This window comes from Protopterus annectens, chromosome 11.part0, assembly GCF_019279795.1.
Source record: "Protopterus annectens isolate FY-2018-M chromosome 11.part0, PAN1.0, whole genome shotgun sequence".
In the NCBI taxonomy this organism is placed as follows: Eukaryota; Metazoa; Chordata; order Ceratodontiformes; family Protopteridae; genus Protopterus; species Protopterus annectens.
In genome coordinates this window covers 1,200,601,495-1,200,622,686 of record NC_056745.1, presented here as the reverse complement: position 1 = coordinate 1,200,622,686, position 21,192 = coordinate 1,200,601,495, and the positions used below count along the sequence as shown (strand labels likewise).

General features: G+C 40.1%; 1 protein-coding gene across 1 annotated transcript in view; it reads right to left on the bottom strand.

Moving 5' to 3' along the window:
• Positions 1-4,378, bottom strand: part of PTPN12 (protein tyrosine phosphatase non-receptor type 12) — a 3,019,581-nt gene extending 3,015,203 nt beyond the window's left edge. The window contains exon 1 of the mRNA XM_044088562.1: positions 3,998-4,378. Coding sequence (XP_043944497.1) covers positions 3,998-4,096 — 99 coding nt within the window. The 5' untranslated portion in view covers positions 4,097-4,378. The remainder of the gene's footprint in view (positions 1-3,997) is intronic.
• Positions 4,379-21,192: the final 16,814 nt, after the last annotated feature.

Genomic DNA, 21,192 nt, shown 5'->3' with positions numbered 1-21,192 from the left:
TAAATGTATTCTTACGTTCTGCTAGTATCTGATTAGAAAAACTAGCACAAATGTCACAATCAGCTTTCAAATGATCCACGCCCAAATAGTAGACACAACAGACATGTGTATCTGAGTTAGGCATCTTACGTCCACACTTGTCACACTGTTTAAAACCCAATTTAACTTTGTCTAACATGGAATACTATCTTGCAGAAAAATTAAAGGAAGCCTATCAAACACAGGAGAGAGGGGCAGTCAAAAAAGGTAAAATTTTAAATTACCAAAAAAAAGGGTAGGAAATAGGCCTAGGTTATAGGTGACAGTGAAAAATGACTAAGTTGACTAACATTTTTGAAATTCAGAAGAAAAACTGTCATAAAAACAACAAATTACTACTTAGCTTGAGAGAGATGGCTAAACACATCTAACCAGGAGCGTGGCAAATGAGATCTGGAGTAACTAGGAGAGGGGCATTGTGGGTAGGTTCTCAGCTAAGAGTTTTTGGCTTGCACGAGCTGGGAAATGGCCGTTTCAGTTCAGAGGACTGAACCGAGGTTCTATCTGTAAAGTATGAATAAAGATTTACAACTTCAGATTTGTTGTCCCCGCTTCCTTACAGCAAGAATATATTCAGATTTTGCATCGTGGTCACCCAGTGTTATTATTCACTAAGAGAAGGGCAAGAGAATTAGTATTTTGGCCTTCATTATCAAAAATTGATAGAGTTCTTTCTTCTTGTTCAGTATGAAAGAGTGCCCGAGTGCATTTGCAAAGGGAATCGCTTCAGCTAAATCCAATACCTGAACTACCTTGATCTACTAGAGCAACTGATATCTTTCAGTGGAAAAATCAACACTACTTGGTTTTGGTAGACTCTTACTCGAACTGGTTTGAGACTGATCGGCTACCAAACTTTACCTCAACAGCTATCACCAAATTAAAATGTAATTTCTCAGTTCATGGTAGTCCACACAAACTTTATGCTGACAATGGTACTCAATTTACTAGCCAGTTGTTTCAGAAATTTGCAAGAGAATGGGATTTTGTACATGTCACTAGTAGTCCCGAATAATGTCAATCCAACGGTCTAGCTGAACAAGCACTACAGAGTGCAAAGCAATTACCTGAAAAGTCAAAGTGTGACAATACTGATGTATTCCTGAGTTTACTTAATCTCAGAATCATACCTTGTGATGATATTCTTGGCTCAACTGCTGAAAGACAGATTTCCAGACAAATTAGAACTACACTACCTATTTCATCAAGTTTGTTGCAGCCCAACTCTAAAAACAATACAGCCATCAAGGCTCAATTGATGAAGTGTAATATCTGGAAATCTAGTTAGGACAGCTCGAGCACATTACTTTGTTTGTTGAGGGAAGGAGAAATAGTACGAATTCAGACAACAAGAGGTTTTGATTGAATAGGACAGATTACAGGCATTTGTGCCGAGCCACAATCCTATTTGGTAAGCTCTGAAGGAGTGGAGTATAGGAGGAATCGCAAACATCTTCTTCCTGTACCACAATCCGTCATTACAATCACAACATTGCATCTGTGATGGAAACTCTAAATCATAGAATGAGTCAGACATTTTTTCCAGACCAGAATGTAGTCAAAAGTCTGATTCTGTTCCGTAAAGTAATTCAAACATTCCACAGGTCAACCATTTTGCAGAGACTATCCCAGTTGCCAAATCTGATTCCCAGTTTTAAGTCACACGATATGGACGAGTTTCTAAGCTTAATATGAAATGCACAGCAACATGGACTTGATTGCATATGTACTTGTACTGCATAATGTACGTCTTTAGATTATCTTTGACTTATGCATGCTAAATAATCTCATGACAAATTGCATAATCTATTTCTCAAAGAGGGAGGATGTAGATCAGAGTGTAACGTGTGCTCTATGTCTTTAAGAAGCATGTGAGGCTGTGCATGCACATATAAATTCCAGACAAGTGCAATCCCTACTGCCATTTTGCAGAAGTAGCCAATGAGTGAGCATGTATGATCGCAGTAGTTTGTATATAAGTTACCTAGGCATAGCCAATAAGCCTATACAGTGATGTGTGTGTGTATAGAATAACGCTGTTTAAACAGAACTAAACAGAACTCACGAAGACTCACTGAATACCAACAAGAAAGGGACATCTGGGGACTTCGACACTCAGCAGCCAAACTGGCTACACCAATAAACTTGGTTGTTAATAAGCCCAAAAGTGTTCCACAGATTCTACTTACTTCTGTTTATCTTGTGCACATAAAACAAACATGAATCTTGAAATGCAGCCTAAATACACAAGTAATACAGCCTGGACATATGACGAAATAAATCTCCATTCCATGGATTTGCAACAGTCAGTTCAGTTTCTCAAGCAGTCTGTCTCCAAACTATTTCAGCTACATAGGACAAACTATGTGGAGGACCACCACTAGGCACATCTTACTGTACTTAAAGTGAGTGGTATTAACAAAATTCACCGGACTCTTCACAGTGCAACACTTAAATACCTTAAATTTTCAGAAACGTGTGTCCCCCACCACCACATGTACTGCTGCAGTATAAACGTTTCCTGGAATCATAAAATGATTCACGAGTTATCAAGAAAGTTTTATTTCACATCTAAAATGGGTCGCAATGAATAAAAGCCTAGAAATTAAAATATGCTTTACGATAATATATAAATATTATAAATTATACTGATCGTTAACTGATCCAATTACACGATGCAGAAATCCTACTCGAGTTCTATACATATTGACTGCTGACATACCGAAATGGTCTTCTCCCCTACCCATCCTCCAAGCAACCGTTATTTGCCCACAGTTCTCTTAACTACAGATATGTTATAAACGTTCTCTCTTAACTAATTAGTTGGTGCTCTGTGATTTTTACTGTTAATATAGAAAAAGGAAAGTTTAAGTACGTTTATTAATAAAGTCAGACATCTGAATGGATTTTATGGTTTAAAAACACAAACGTAACTGAACTAAATCTACAAAAATTACTCATCACTAATTATTAAACTTATGCAAGTATTTCTCTTTTTTATTCTCTCCAATAAATTATACATTTTTAATGCAAATTGAAATACATGGTTATAAATGTTAACGTAACGCCTAACTGCATTACTACACTCCTGTAGTGAAAACATTTCCATCAAACCTACGAACACCCGTTTCAAACTATCTGCAGATGAGCTTTTTGTTCTGCCTTAACATTTTCAGACATCAAACACACGCAACACAATAGACAGCTCGAGGTGTTAAAAGAATCTTTTTAGCTTCCCAGCAAAGCAACAACGTTCCCAAACTACTTCTACTGCCCAATCAAACAACCCACTTCCTCTTCCACGGACAGATCAGATTAGGGAATTTAACGCCCCTGACTCCTTGCGCAACATCCGCAACCTCCCAGCATTTAGCCAAGCCCCGGTGATGTCTCCTCCACTCAATTCTACACATCACGTTATCAAATGCTGTCAACTGCAGAAAAAATAAACAGCTGCAAAAGGAGATCTCTGACATTCAGCATTCCTGTGTTGCTATAATATGGATCGGCCGCAAAACTGCAGGAATTCATTAGTGATCATGTAACATTGTTATTGAACAAGATAACTTGCTAGTTGTTAAATTACTCTAAAGTAGGTTGGCACTCAGCACATTTTACTATAAAAATAAAATCAACAACATTTGAACTTGCAACTTTCAAGCTCCTCCACAGAGGAATCTACAACATAATCATCTATTATCATACACTTCATTGCACACAGCATCACTTAACAATAACCGCTCAATGCATCCCGGGACTGAGACATAAAGAGGAAGGAAAAGGTGTGGGAGCTGGGAAGGGGAGGGGGCATTTTAGGCCGCAAATCCTCAAAGGGAAGGGTGGGAAGGAAGACCCTTGCAGCCCCGGCTTGTTCCCACCTGAACATAACGGATTCTACACAACAGTCCACAGAAAACATCGATAATGTCGTGTCTCAACTTGTAAATTCATCACTTACCGTAAAGTCGCTGGAAAAGTTATCTTCTCCGTTATGATCCCTAATTTTCATAGCCTGAACATGATTATTAAATTTCCTCAGGATTTCCACTTGGTCCATTCTCGCTATCTGTCTCCTTCCCTTTTTCTAGGTTATCCAACAATCCGCAAGTGTCCCGAGAATTCAAACCAGCCGCTGCAAGACAACTTTCACCCGTCCATTCTCAACAGCTCCCCTCCCGGTTCATGCTAATAGCAGATGCTTGCTTAAAGTACTACTGTCCCTCCTCCATGAGGAGTCTATCCCTCAAGAAAGCCACCCCTTTTTGCTTCCTTTGATAGCGGTTCTAACTCTTCCACAGATGTGCTATATCCAACTCCCGCACCGGAACTCAGCATCCCCTCAACAGCAGCCTCCTTTCGCCCACACACCCCTTTCTCTAACCATTCGTGGTCCTACTCGACGCCCTGAAATCCGGTTTGGTGTCAGAGCTGTCATTCAACCCCACTGAACCTGCCTCTACTTACTTCAGAACTTTTGTATGTACCTAGTTTTGGGCCGTCCTCTCTTTGCAGGGCGGAAGTATCTTTAAAGATAGGATGACAGCTACGCCATTTAAATTATTTAGCAGGAGGGCTGCTCCTGCGTTGGTTGTGAGTGTGGTCATCCTTTATTGTCTCACAGGCAGGATGGTTTGAACGAATCAGAGTAAACACCGCCTTCTTTTCCTTGTGCTGTTATTATGGTTTTGTGAGGTATGCGATGTGGTTTTAAACACAGGCGTACTGCAGTAGTTTTGCAACGATTTTATTTTAAGATAAAACGTAGTCTAGAAATGGGATATAGATATTAAAAGAAAGTGTTATAGCAGGCCGGTTTGTTTTTTGTACATCTTTGTGTACGTGTCAGTCAGTATGCTCACCAAGTCTGTCAAAGTAAAATGCTTAAAACACTTTTCCCGTAAAATGAAATAACGGAATAGTGGAAGACAGTGTCCATAGTTTTGAGGTTACATGACGCTTGAGTATTGCATTGTATTTTGACAGATATTTTGAGGAATGAGTTAACGAGTAAACCCTGTAGCGTACATCCATCAGCTTCATTCTGTTACAAATTGCAGAGATGTTAAAAAAAAAACCTCATGTTCTGAACCGGCATTATCTGTCCAAGAAGCTAGTAAACTCTACCAATTTATGTACAGAAAAAAATATTGACTGAAGAACCTCTTCGATATATTTAGAATATTCACAACAACTGAAGCTCCCACAAGACTTCTTGTCATCTGCTTCAGAGCAGTTTGCTATCTAAACCCTAAAATTTTGGAGATGGAAGGTTGAGAGCTATGACCCTAAAATCTAGAATTTGGTTCTTCAGCCGGTTAGATCATTGCCATCAGTAATTCGTAGACAAATCAAATGCTGTTTCAGTTTGACGGGGCGCAGTGTAAACTCGACAACGCAATTAGTATATTAACAGCTGTGGTCGAATGCATACGAGTATGATACGATGGCTAGTAATCGGTATTAAACAGTATTAAGATAATTTAGTGTTACTATGTTAATCTGTGTTTAATACCTTTCTAGTATTTCTCTTCGTATTTTTATGTGTATTGTGTAAAAACGTCATGATCGAAGGACGTGGGGGTGCTTGTGGTCCAGATATCTATAATTAAATGGATGACAGTGAGGTAAGTGGGATACCCACCACCACCATATTTTAGTCAGGAAAAAAAAAGTTTAGATGGTTAAGGGGTGATGATTACTGATCCTTTATCATCATTTGTGATAAGCTTAGATCATGGTTGTCCATTTTTGGGGGGTTAATTATTGAATATTGGGTGTTTTTGTTTTTGAGGTAGCCCTTGTATGTATATTTATGTTTGTTTATCAAATTATCATGTATATAGAATGGACTAAAGAGCTAACTTTTAGTTGCAAGCTAGTTACATAAATAAAACCGTCCCAGTGCATCATAGCAACAGAGGACACAGAACAGTTTTAGCCTATAAGCCAAAGAGTATATAACATGAAATGAACACATTTAGTTGATGTGAATTGTATTATTTCTATGTGCTGAGCTCATTGCGAACAGTGTTACCTGCACAGAGGTTGAAGATATAGTGAAACTGCTGAACGATAAATGTAACTCTAACTTTACCCCTATCTCTCCTCCATCTATGCCTCAAGGTATACCAGAAACTCTCTCACCTTTAGCTGTCACACAAGACCAAGTCCTAAAAGTGCTAGCAAAAGCTAAAAATACTGCATCAGTGGGTCCTGATAGTATCCCTGGATGCAAGTTAAATAACATGAAGCACAATTTAGCCATACCACTAACAAGACTGCTCAATCTCAGTACCATACAGGCTTTGTATCAAAGTGAATGGAGAACAGTTACCGTCTGCATAAGGGAGAACCTTCCACAGACCCATAAGAATGACCAGCCTTGTATGCAAAGCCATGGAAAGACATAATCGGAATTAATCAATTAGGACACAGGGAACCTCCAAACACTGGACCCATCTCAGTTTGATTCATCAAGGGCAGGTCATGCTTACTCAACCTGGTGAATTTTTTTTGAAACTCTCACCAAAGCAGTGGATAAAGGCCAAAGCTTTTGACACAATTCCCTACTTGGGCATAGCAAGAAAACTAAATAAACTGGGAATAATTCCCGTAGGTCACCCACTGGATTGTCAACTGGCTCACAGATAGGATGCGGGAGGTCAAAATAGGGGAAGTTACTTCCACAAAAAGACTGTTCACCATAGGTGTCCCCCCAGGGTTCAGTGCTGGAACCTCTCCTGTTTGACATCTACTTCTCTAAGTGCAAGCTAGGCTATACCAAAGGGCTCTGGCTGACAAGTTCTCAGTTGATTGCAAGCTAGAAGCAGTTGTTGAATCCCCAAATGACTTTGTCATCCTGCAGGAAGGTTTGTCCCAAATAGGTAACTAGTTCCAAAATCTAAACTGAAACTAATGTCAAAAAATACATTGGTGTATCCTGGGAAGTCATCTGTCCCAGGGAATTGCCACATTGACTACTCCCTGAATAGCTGACCCAGTTGTTTGGGATTTTGGAACTTATGTGGACAGTGACCTAACTTTTGACCAATATGTGTCCATTATTGCAAGAAAGTCCTTCTATATCTCACAGCTTATAACAAAGGGATTGTGTCTAGCTCTAGGGATGTTATTGTCCCCCTTTACTCAGTCCTCCTTAGGTCAGTCATTGAATATAATGCTCCCTTTGGCATGTATCAATCCAGACACATGCAACAACTGGAATGCCCATGGAGATACCTTACTAAAAGGATACAAGGGCTAAACAACATGTTGTACATGGACCAACTCAAAGACCTGTCACTGTACTCTGTGTCCTACAGACTGCTAAGAAGTGATCTGTGTCTGACATATAAGGCATTTTCTGACCCAGTGTTGATGGATTTACTGCTCATCAAGTGAAATAGTATCGGAAATACTCAGTCTGGGGATTTAAACCTTTTCTGCAACTTCAACAGTATTGTTTGGATGGACAGGCATATCTCACAAAGGATACTGCTGCTCTGAAACAGACTCCCCATCCACATAAAACATAGTTCATTCCTATCCATAATCAAATGCAGTTTGGATCTATGGATGGGAAACAGAAAATTTATCCCAGGACTCCCCCCTGTACTACTAATGGACAGAGATGTCTCCTAAATGCTTTATACCATGCATGGGTCGCCACAAATGATCTATAGTACAATTCCATTTATTTTCATTAGGGATAATATATAATTATTGACTATGGGATCGAAAAGGTCAGTCTTTAACCAAATGGGATTAGTTAATTCAAGCACAAAAAGGGAAATTGTCTAGGCTTAAAATAGCCCACATGGCCATCTAGCCTTGTACTTACCTTTGAGCCCACTATTGGATAGTTTTATTGCTTGTGCAGTATAGTTTGTTATGGCACATTGAATAACACTGTCACCTCACAGCAAGAAATTCTCAAGTTTGGTTCTTGACTGCGTTCCCTCTATCCACAGTCAGCATGTCCTCCATTTTCTATGTGGATTAACGTGCTTAAAGAATTCATTAAAGTCATTCACACTTCTAACTCTGTGTGGTTAATTCTCCATCTTGACAAACACACATATTTCACATTGTGTCGAATAATGATCTACATCTCCTGACGTGAAGAAACATGTTTGGTTTAAAATATTATGTGTTTGGAAGTACAGGAGTAAATCATAGTAGACAAATGCAGACAACCAACAGGAATTCTTTTGCTGCACAGAAATCTATCAGAAAGCTAGAAGCTTTTGATCAAGAACATCAGTATATTCTTTACTGTGAGTGGGCTATCTAATAAGGTACAATTTGCTAAATTCCTGCATGTCACTGGGGAAGACCACATTGGTTTGCCTGTTTATTTTTTCACTGGGGAGAAGTCTTCTTGAAGGGGAGAGATAAAATAATAGCACTAACACATACTAAATGATAGTCAGTCTTGAAAGAATTTGCTTTTTTATTCAATATTTGTTTTTTATAAAGGTGCAGAGTCCTAGAGACTATAGATGTAAATCCTACTGAACTGATGAACAAATTCAAAGGCTGTGAGTTTGATGAGCTGTATGATTCATTAAAAAGAAGTTGAATCTTTTGGTGTCAGAAATAATGAGAAAAGGGACCTTCGCAAGATCTGTGAATGTTTACAGAGAAGGTGAAATTACCAGTACACAGCTGAATAATTAGCTGAGGGGAGTGGACTGTGTATGATGTAAAAGTCAAAAATCAGAACTAAAGTGAGTGAGAATTAGTTGCAGCAGAAATGGCTATGAAAATAAGAGAAATGTGAGGATGCATTGTGGCAGTAATGGAAAAGAGAAAATATTTTTTTTTCCTGGCTGAACTGAAATAGGTCGTTTGAGATTAGAGTTCTACTACAGTTAACACATTGAAATCTTCTTCTTCTTCCATTGAATGGCAGTGGAGTTTTACGGGTCGAAGTTGCCAGCCCGGGCCTCAACCCTCCACAGAAGGCACACAGTGTCCAGTCCACCTGCAGCATGTCTTTAAGGCACCCCAGCCGAGGATCGAACTGGAGAACCTCTTGCTGTGAGGCAGCAATGCTAACCACTGTACCACCGTGGCCACCCAGTTAACACATTGAAATAAAAGTGTGAAATGGAAATGCAAACCACGTGTACTATGTGTGATTTTAAGAATGGGGAGAAGTTGCCCCCTGCTTTTAATAAATTGTGCTGGATCTGCACCACAAAGGGACATTTTTCCAAGTATGAAAGTAAATGCTAATGTGTTCGAAACAAGTTGCAGCATGTTGTTTAACAGTAGGATGAAATTAGCTCTTTTGTACTATTGAAGCTAAAAGAATTGATACTGTGAGAGACGCAGGTCAGATTGTTGACAAGAAATGCTAAGAATTAACAAACAAAATGCTGAATTTAAACTAGGCATACGCGTGCACAGGTTAATATTTTGTCTGATGATACTATTAAAGCATTGGAGCTTTTACAGTGTGAAGAGATAGCTGTGTGTACTTTAACTTATTTGTACCTGCCAGTAGCTTTAAATCCAGTGCTGCTATCTGTTTTGTTTTTAGAATTCTTTTTCAAATTGTAGCACGTAAAGAAGCCAATTCTGTTAGTATTTTGGGTCGTTTTACTTCTAAGAGGTTAGAAGTGGTATAAAGAATTCCCGATGTAAAATCAAAAAGTAAGCGAGTACAGCATCAGTTATGCAGTTACAGAGATATCACAGCTGCTATACCAGAGATATCCTGCAAGATTGTGCTGATTTGTTTGTAGGCTTATAATTTTTTCTATGTTTATTTAACCCCTTGACTGCCAACCATTAAGTCTCTTCCCTGTCAGTGAGAGCTCATTCAGTCCTCAGTTCTGGAGCTTTCACCAAGGGATCTCCATGGGGGAAGACATCATTCAGGTAGCCACGAGGATGCTTTGTGTTATCACTGCATCCTGGCAATGAGAGCATTTAAATAGCCCACACACACACACACACACACACACACACACACACACACACACACCAGGTGGGGAGAGCAGTGTGCATCACTAAGGTGGTTCACAATACTTTCCTTATAAGGATGCATGAACCTACACCCCACTATGAACACTATCCCTCTTCTATGGCTTGGTGAATTTAACACCTGCCCTCAGGCCTCCTGTTTGCATCCCAGTCCCCCTCTGAGAGGGCATATTGTGTACATGTACAGTTCCACACTGCCTTTCCCTCAGGATGGTCATGCCCATCTTCCCTTGTTAGTCTTGTCAAACACCTGAGCTGCTAATTGAACTCGGGCCACCTTGTCCACATTCAGGGCGTTTTTACCTTTATGCCTCTAGCCCTGCAGGCTTTATTAGTTTGTCCAGAGAATGTCAGATATAAACAAAATGTTTTCCTGTACCATTTATACATGCTCACAGAAAATTACCATTAGCTTTCATGAGTAGAACTGAACAGGAACAAAAGTAAATAAAGTATTTTGTATTAAAAAAAAAAAAAAAAAACAGAGCTAACAGAACTGGGTGAGTGAAAGGGTCACTGACAAGTCACATTTCTATTGACCCAGAAAATCTTGACTAGGAGTAGCAGTGTCCATTCCTTACATGTGAAGAAACAGCTTTGGCCTAGTGGCTCCATTTGATGGCCAGAATATGTTAACCATGTGCACAAAGATCTTTGGAGTCTAATAACATCAATGCTTTAAGGGTATCTTCAAATGAATTATTATGTTCTGCACCCGTATCTAGCTTAAATTCAATACAATTGCTTACGTTTTATTCATTTTAAAAATTAAGACAAATACATAAACTGACTAAAACAGCAAAAGTTATGGAAAATAAAAAAATCAGTTCATATAGTATATACGAAGACCAAAATAATGACACCCTCTGTTAATTTTATTTATATTCATTTAATAAATCAGAGTCTTATTTTATATAGGAGCAGAGTATATATGTATGTATGTATATGTATATATATATATATATATATATATATATATATATATATATATATATATAGCAAATGGTACATTTTTTCAATTAACGGATTAAATTTGGGAAAAATTTATAGTCTTAGCTTTTTTTCAGTTCAAGTTTTTCTAGTGGAAATTTCTTCATATGGTTATTAATTCTTTTAAAAGCGGTACCATATATCGGGTAAAATCGGGTAAAATCGGGTAATATTGGCAAGGCTTGTAAAGGCTCTCAAGCCGTTAGCCTAGTAATCTTCTATGAACCTATGTTATTCAAAGCTCTTCCAGTTTTATAATGGTTATTTGTATGCTGTTCTCACGGTTACCAGAAGCTGCTGAAGGCAAAAGGGGCAGTTAGTGATCTAAAGGGGCAGGTTTTTTTTTTTTTTTAAGCTGTTTACTGCTATTATGGTGGTGCTGCAGTAGCGTTGTCGCCTCACAGTTAGACGTTGCCCATTCGATTCTCAGTTAGAGCGTCTTCTGTGTGGCGACATGCGTGAATGGGCGTTCCTTCGTTGAAGGTTGTGCGTTTGGCCCGGCAAGCCAGCACGTAAAAAAATCTACTGCCAATCATTAGCGGACCGGAGTTCCGCTGTGGCGACCCCTTACCGGGAAAAGCCGAAAGACACAACAAATGCTATTATAGAAACATATCTGTGACACAATGTATATAGTGAAAATATGAGTTACATTAGGAATGACTGCACAAAATATTATAGAAATATATAAATGAAGCTAATGTCGTACCTGCATGGTATGTGATCCAGTAGTGATGTATTCAGAAGTTACAGAGTTACAGGAAAAAAATTTCAGTAGAGCTGTGACACAATTACTGTTGCCACAAGGAGAGCAACCACCACAGAAGAGTGGTAGGAAGCTGTTAAACACTTGATTCACTTAATTCAGAATGTTAAAAACCCAGTTGGACTTTAGGAACAAAGTTAGACTGAAGTGTTTAATAGCTTCCTACTGCTTTTTTGTAGTGACTGCTGATTACTGTTAATGCTCTAGTGTTTGACTTGAGTTTAATATTAGTACGAGGTACTTAATAAAATCTTGTTTACGAACATTTTTGATTTCAAATGGTGACATCACATCAGAATGATGCTTGACAAGCATGCTTTTCCCAAAAATGAAAGCATGATCATAGGGATTCATACTCTACAAGTCATTATCTTTTAAAAATGAGACATACAATGCATCACAGAACATCAAAATCCTGGCAGAGTCCACAACTCAGGTTGTAGAAGTGGAGTTTGATACAGGCTTATTTAGGGCTTCTGCCATAGACTCACCTGTTCTACAACTGACCCTGCTCAGGAATGTGCACAGTAAGTTGCAATAGCTTGTGTGTGGAGGTGGTGAGAGCTGCGAACATTGAGCTTATTTTTTCTTAAATTCAGTCAAAACTCTGAGGTGTGCAGAAGGTTGCTATAACGTTTTGAGACCGAGACAAGTGTGGTCTTCATTTGTCTAATTTTTCCTCACAATTAAGATGTATGTACAGACGGTCACCTGGACTGTTGTGGGGCTGTGACAATGTGATCATTATTTATTTATTTTTATTTATTTGATATTTGTTGACTGGGTTAGTCCGACTGAGCCGAAGCCCTTTTTCAGTGGAAGTCTGAGGAGAAAAGCTCCACACTTACAGTTTCAAAGTAAAATTACAACAAGAATTACAAAAAAATGATGACAAAAGGTACAGTGAATATACATAGTAAAAGTGCATGGTTAACAAATCAGAGAGTATATACATTATTTCATTAATAAAATTAAGCTGTACAGTCCTATCACAGAATAAATCTTGAGTACTTCAGTAAAACTGTGCAGTATAAATGCTGTAAAAAGGGATAACACATTAATTGTAGAGTATTACTGAAGTAGAAGAAAGATAGGGGGATAGGTGAAATTGAGGTGATGAGTATTGGGTGATCCATTAAGGGGGGGTGGTTACAGTGGCAGATCCATATCATGTTTAGATAGTTTTGTAGTAGCAGTTTTGAATTTAAGAGGGTGAGTGGCATTTCTAATGTCTAAGGGAAGTTTGCTCCAGGACTGGGCTGGGGAGTAACTGTACAGGTTTTGTCCTGCTTTTGTTTTGGGCTTGTAGAAGGTATTGTTTGGAGCTTCGTAGGGACCTTGGAGGGGAGTAGAGGGAGACAACTGAAGCAATGTTGGGACAGAAAGAGGGCAAGTACAATATAGAATGAGTTATTTGAAGTTGAGTGAAAAGCAGCTAGTGAGGAAATTCTAGCCAATTTAATTTTGTTAGAGCAAGGCAGTGGTGTAAGTGGTAGGAATGGTCTGTTGTGTATCTTACAACTTTATTGTAGCTGGATTCAAGTTTTGTTAGAAGAGTGGTTTCAAGTTTAGTAAGGATTTGTGAGCCATAGAATAGGATGGGTAGGAGGTAGGCGTGGGATAGTGAGATTTTAGCTCTGCCGGATAAACATTTTTTGTTCCTGCAAAGGAGTCCAAGTTTTTGGTGGATTTTTTTTTTATGTTGCTTGGGACATGCAGATCAAATTTGAGATGGTCATCAATGATGACCCCTAATAGTTTGGTGTGAGGTTCGATAGGGGTGTTATTGAGGGATGATATAGAAAAGGCGAATTTAATATGGTTCATATCTTTGGAGATGAAAGTAGGAGCTTAGCCTTTTTTGGATTTAGAATAAGCTGGTTCTTAGTGAGGCAATCTTTGATGGATAAGAAGGAAGTCTGTGTCAGTGTATTTAGGTCAGAGAGGGAATCAGCTATGGTGATAACTGTGGAGTCATCTGCATATTGCACCAGTGACAACTGGGGGCATGAGGTGTATAATAGATTGGTAAAGATATTAAACAGTAATGGGCCAAGGATTGATGCTTGGGGTGCACCCATCTTGACAGGCAGAGCAGGAGAGGTAGCAGAGAACCATTTGACCGACTGAAGTCTGTCACTGAGGTAACCAGTGAACCAGGAAATAGTGGAAGGGGTAGGTTTACTTCAGAGAGTTTGTGCAGGAGGATAGGGTGGGAGACAGTGTCATATGCCTTTGAGAGATGAAGAAATAGGCATGAGACCAGTTTATTATGGTCTCTGGCTTGGGATATGGTGTTTGTGAAGGAAATGAGAGTGGTGAAGGTACTATGTAAAGGCAAAAGCCATGTTGAGTGGAAGTAAGTAGATTCTCTTCTAGGAGAAAGTGAAGGATTTGTTTGTGTACACATTTTTCAGGAATTTTAGAGAGGAGGCATAGAATTGCAATGGGCCTGAAGTTGGCAAGTTCAGAGGAGTTACCTCCCTTGTTGATAGGCAAGGTATAGAAATGTTTCTAGATAGTAGTGGACCGGTTAATGAGAATGGAGATGGGGACAAGAGAGTTAGCAGCTTCCTGGAGAAAGAGAGGTGGTAGATTGTCAGTGGAGGGCGAGCAAGGGTTAAGCTTTAGAAGTAAGGATCTAATGTAGTTAGTGGATACTGATTTTAATGAGAAAGCTGAAGAGAAGTTATTTATTTAATAAACCAGTAACTAACAAAAGTAAACTAAAAACAAATGGAAAAAAAATGTTACTATAAATACATTGTGACACCAGGTTTACGTTTTTACACTCTGAAGTCCCAGGAAGAAAGCTCTAAGTACTTTACAATAAAAGCTTTGTTTGTGCAACTTCCTACTTTATTTATTTAACTTTTCACACAATCATACCACAGAGACATCACTGTAGCTTGTGGGAGCAGTATACTGTGTAGGAGAAGTAGGCTAGAAAACGTGACTGATCATTTTTTTTCTCTTTTCTTTCAGTCACATATCAGAAGTGTATACATGTGGCTAATTTTGGAAGGTAAGGGTATGGGGCATATTGTGAATAAACGTCTGAGATCACCAAGTTAAAATATGTTACTATATTCTGGTTGTCAGATGGATACACAGAAGGTAGTCATTTTTTTGGGGTGGGGGTGAAGAGGCAAGCTGTATGAAGTGTGACAGCAGCAACTTGAAATAAATGAGACCATTTATTTATTCATTGTTATCCCCAATCTAACATCAGAGGGATACACAGAAGGTGACTATCATATTTTTTTCTTTTGACAGGGAGCCAGACACTATTCCAAGTTAAGATTCCAGTATCTTTGCAAACACTTATCTTCTCAGTTTATTAGGATCTACTTTTTGTTGACTTTGATCATTAAGCTTTTGGCACAATTTTTTTTTCTTTCAGTGAAGAAATAAGACTGAATTTATTTATTTAGTTATGATTTTTGTCCAGGTCATAACTGTAAAAAAAAGGCTGGGGAAAAAAGCTCTTAAAATGTACCTCACTGCATCTAAAATGCCATGGCTTCTGAAGGCCAGCCTCCAGCCTATCAACTTAATTCTATCATTTCCTCTACAGGTATTATACTGCAGTCTTGACCATTTAAGGAGTAGTGCAAGGATGCAGGAAAAGAAAAAGAAGATCCAGAATACAATTCCTTCTTTAGCCACAATTGTTCAGGCCATCTTTGGCTCGAAAAGTTTTGGAAGAAAAAAAGCTCTGAAATGAATTCGGCACATCTATAACCCATGGCTTCTAGGGTCTGAAACCTGTGGCGTAATTTGATTATTTCCACCTCATTTATTGCGGTGTAATTTTATTTTAGCCAGTTAGGATATATTGAAAAAAAGAAAGCAGGGAAAATCTGGAGAGTACAACTAAGTAGGATAGAACAAGAAAAAAAAGTAATTCTGAAAGATGTGGCAGGACCAGGATGGGGCAAACGGAGGTAGTGCATAGTGGGGGGGGGGGGGGGAGGGCATGGAGCCTTTTGCTCTAGACTAATTTCACCAAAAGCCAGAGTCAAAATATCCAGTACTGCCAGGTGGTGCCCCATTTGAGTGCATCACACAGGATATCAACAAGGTATGTTACTCTCTGTAAAACATTTCGTAATGCTGTAACATCTGAATAAGAAAGAAAAAACATGAAAGGTGCTTGGTTTTGTCAGATTTGTGGTATATAACAATCCTTTTGATTGAATCTTTATTTACTACTACATATCGTATACCTGGTGTTAAACATGCCCTTGCAGATGCACTCTGCAAGCTGTTCAACTTAAGTTTAGCTAGTGGATTTGTACCTGATGAGTGATGCACTGCAATGATGATGCCACTCCATGTAAGTGGCCTTACAACTGACCTCGGCAATTAAAGTCTTGTCAGCCTTACAAGCCTCCTCTGCAAAACCATGGGGTGTACTGTATCTAACCTCATAAACTGTATCTTCAAAAGGGTTACAGAGGTTTAGATGGTTGCTACGCAGTGAATGTATTGTTTCTTGATCTGCCAAAGGCCTTCAGCACCATTCCCCATGCTGGCATCATACAAAAGCTAATAGCTTTAAAAATTGACCCGTACATGGTAAGATGTATAGCAATCTGGCTGAAAGACAAAATCCATCCAGTGCAAGTTGCTGATGCCTCATCAGTGAGTATGAAAGTGAGCAGTGGTGTTCTTCAAGGGTTTGGTGTTGGGACACCTTTTTGGTATTCACTTCTCAGGTCTCTAAGTGGATAGCCAAGACCTCTGGCTAACAAAGTTTGTAGATGACTGCAAACTGGAGGTTGTTGTTAAGTCACCCTATGACACCCAAGCTCTCTTGAATGAACTCTCCTTTGTAAACACTTGGTGTACTAAAAGGAGCTTAAACTAAATGGTAAGATATCTAGTACCACTTGTGGTATACAACACTTGTTCTCATCATACTGTATAACACCACTGCAAAAAGAAAACTTTGTCAGTGACCTAGATACCTGGGCTGATAGTTGTCTCTCTTTTGACCATCATGTGACAATGGCTGTCAGGAAGTCTTTTATTTAGTCCACCTAATTACTGAGGGAATATCTTCACAGTCTAAAGAAGTCACTGTCTTGTAGTCTGCATTAATCAGGCAATTATTGAGCACAATGCTCCCTTTGGGATGTATCTCATTAATCATATCAGACAATTAGCAAAAGTCCAAAGGTTTCCAGAAAAGGCAACTTGTTTCTCTGCAAAAATACAAACCTCAAAATCTCAAAATGCACTCACTCGAGGCACTCCTTAAAATGGAGAACATCAGTATATGTGCAGTGACTGAGACCTGGTTCAAGGCTCCAAAGAGCACCCCTGCACTATTAGGCTATAACTCATACCACACTTTTCGGCCATGTAACCTGGACCAAAACACCAAAGGCGGAGGTGTGTCCATATTCATTAAGGATATCCACACCTCCAGGCTAGTTGCTCAGCACAATGCATCCGAGGCTCGAATGCAAGTGCAACTAACTCTGGGCAAAACTGCAATCCAAATTGTAGTTTGCTACAGATCCCCCACCATGCCCCAGGATTCCCACTCCTCTTTTCTTGATGTACTGGAAAATATTAGGGTTTAACCAAACACCCTAATAATGGGCGACTTCAACTACCCCACTATTAACTGGGAAAACTACTCATGTACCAACTCCTTAACTCAGCGCTTTCTGGAATTCATAAACTCCAATGCCCTGGATCAACCTATCCATAGCCCCACCAGGGACAACAATATCCTAGACCTAGTCATTACCAACACGAGTGACCAGTGTTCCACACCTGAAGTCAACTCCTCGTTGGTCCGATCTGACCATAAGCTAATCACCCTTGATATCCACATCCTGCCCTCAACCCCCCATTAAGGAAACCACAGTAAAAAATTTTCTCCAAAGCCAACTTCATGCTTCTTAAGACAGAAGTGGTGAACTTCATGACACCAATGCAGATGGACAATACATTTACGGCTGTTGAATCCTACACAAATGCACTCTATAAGCACTTACACGAGTGCATGGATCGTGCTATCCCAAACAGAACCAAGATGCTATCCTCCAAAAAAAGGAAGCCAATCTGGTGGTCCTCTGCCATAAACAAACTCTACAACAGAAGGAAGAAACTGTTGCAAAAGAGAGCAAAATCCCATGAGTGGAGGAGCTCCCTGGTCAGCCTCAGTAAGAAGCTGAGATCCCTTATAAGATCCTCCAACGCTAGCTACGAAAACAAAATCGCCACTAATTGTAAGGACAACCACAAAGCATTCTATAGCTATGTCAAGAATCTCGATGGCAACACCCAGATCTGCTCTGAGTTACAGCACAACGGCATGAAAATTACAGAATCAACTGATACTGCCAACATCCTGGCAGATAGGTTCAGTGCTAACTTTACCCCCCCCCCTCACCCCCTAAAGGGCCCATATCTATATAGGAAGAATGCAGTGCTAACTTTACCCTCCCCTCACCCCCTAAAGGGCCCATATCTATATAGGAAGAATGCAGAGTCTCTGTAATCACAACTGCGCAGTTAAAAGCTGCACTCTCTAAAGCCAAAAACACAACATCCCAGGCTGCGTTTTACACAAACTTCAGAACGAACTGGCTCCCCATTTAAGCACCGTGTTCAATAATAGCCTCACATCAGGCTTTGTGCTCACTGAATGGTGCACAGCAACAGTTATCCCACTCCACAAAGGGGGAGCCACCACTGATCCCGGGAACTATTGACCTATTAGCCTGATGAGCCTGGTCTGCAAGGCCATAGAACGTATCATCATGGAACTCATTAACAAAGACATTGGTAACCTCCAAACTCTGGATCCCACCTAGTTTGGGTTTGTGAAAGGCAGATCATGCCTCCTGAACCTGACTGACTTCTTTGAGGCAGTCACCAAAGCCGTAGATGAGGGTAAGGTGGTTCACACAGCCTATCTTGACCTCCCCAAGGTTTTCGACACCATCCCCCATTCTGGAATTATAGCTAAACTCACTAAACTAGGTATAAATCCCTACGTCACAAGATGGGTTGTAAACTGGCTCACTGACAGAACCCACATTGTAAAAGTTGCAGACTCCAAATCTGACCTCAAAGCAGTGACAAGTGGAGTACCACAGGGTTCCGTCCTGGGACCTCTCCTGTTTGGTATCTTCTTCTTTGAAGTACAGGCTAACACAGAAGACCTCTGGCTAACGAAGTTCACAGATGACTACAAACTAGGAGCCATAGTCAAGTCCCCAAATGATGTGGACGTCCTACAGAAGGGCCTCGCTGAGACAGATGCCTGGTGTCAGAGCAGTGACCACAAGCTCAATGCGAAAAAGTGCAGTGTCATCTCCTTTGGTAAAAACTCTGTACCCATGAACTACCACATAGGCAGCAATCTACTTAACACCGAATGTGTAATAAGAGATCTTGGGACCCAGGTGGACAGTATTCTCTCCTTTGATAGTCACATTGCCACAGTAGTCAGGAAGTACTTCACCTCATCATAAAGGGTTCTCATCCAGGAAAAAAGAGGTCATTGTTCCTCTCTACTCAATTATAGTACAACTCCCCTTTTGGAATGTAGGTTCATAGGAAAATTATTTTCCTGTGCCCCTGTCAAGCAGAACCACAGAAGTGATCCCGGTGAATTTCCTATTACCCATCCAATCATCAAGATTTTTCTTGGAGTGCTAATGAGGGGCTCTGTTTGACATAGATAGGTAGTCTGTTCCAGAGTATGGGAAGTCTCTGGGACAGGAATCTATCCCTCCAGCACATTCTGTTTATTGTGGTGGCAAGGTTTAGGTGCATGTCCAACAGCTCTGGGTTTGACATAGCTTTGTATGTTAAGCTGGAGTTTTTGAGACAGTAGGCATCTGTTTTAGGCCAGTAATCCTCTTTGTGAGGTATTTTGCAGCCTTACCAGTTGTTGTAGATGTCTTGTGAGGTACATACCAAAAGGGGCTTGTACTTATAATGGTGGGTGAGTGATGATGAGAGGAACAATGACCTCTTTTTTTTCTTTTTGACCTTTTTTTTTTTGTGATGTGCCACGCTGAAGGATTTGGATTTCCTGACCAAGTGATATGATTATCAAAGGAGAGACTACTGTGGTAGTTCATGGGTACAGGTTTTTTACAAAAGGGGGTGACAATGCTTTTTGGCATTGAGCTTGAGACCATGTCTTTGACACCAGGCATCTGCTGTGTTAGCCTGTACTTCAGATAAGTAGATACAGGACTGAACCCTGTGGTACTCCACTTGTCACTGGTCTGAAGCATGCATGATTTGGAGTCTACTACTTTCACAGTGTGGGTTCTGTCAGCAGTTAGAAACCATCTTGTGACATAAAGATCTAGATAGGCTGTGTGAACCACCTTACCCTTATCTATGGCGTTGGTGACTACTTCAAAGAAGTCTATCAGGTTTAGGAGACATGATCTGCCTTTTACAAACCCAAACTGTGTGGGGTCCAGAGTTTGGAGATCTCCGATGTCTTTGTTTAGGAGTTCCATAATGATACGTTCCATGGCCTTGCAGACGAGGCTTGTCAGGCTAATGGGGCTGTAGTTCCTGGGGTCTGTTGTGACCCCCCCCTCTTTGTGGAGTGGGATAACTGTCGGGGTGCGCCATTCAATGGGCACAAAGCCTGAGGTGAGGCTATGATTGAACATGGTACTTAGGTGGGGTGCCAGTTCATTCTGTAGTTTATGTAGAAGACAGCCTGGGATGTTGTCAAGTCCCATGGATGCTGTGTTCTTGGCTTTGGAGAGTGAGGTTTTTACCTGTGCAGCCGTGATTACAGGAACTTTGCATTCTTCTGGTATAAAGATGGGACCTTTAGGGGGTGAGGGGGGGGGGTAAAGTTAGCACTGAACCTATCTGCCAGGATGTTGGCAATATCAGTTGGTTCTGTATATTTAGTGTCATTGTGCTGTAACTCAGAGCAGATCTGAGTGTTGCCATTGAGATTTTTGACATAGCTATAGAATGCTTTGTAGTTGTCTTTAGAATCAGTGGCAATTTTGTTTTCATAACTAGCTTTGGAGGATTTCATGAGGGATCTCAGCTTCTTACTGAGGCTGACCAGGGAGTTCCTCCAATCGTGGGATTTTACTCTTTTTTGCAAGAGTTTCTTTCTTCTGTTGCAGAGTTTGTTTATGGCAGAAGACCACCAGATTGGCTTCCTTTTTTTTGGAGGATAGCATCTTGGTTCTGTTAGGGATAGCACAATCCATGCACTCATGTAAGTGCTTATAAAGTGCATTTGTGTAGGATTCAGCAGTCGTACTTCTATTGTCCATCTGCATGGGTGTCATGAAGTTTGCTACCTCTGTCTTAAGAAGTGTGAAATTGGCTTTGGAGAAATTTTTTACAGTTGTTTTCCTAATGGGGGATGGGAGCGGGATGTG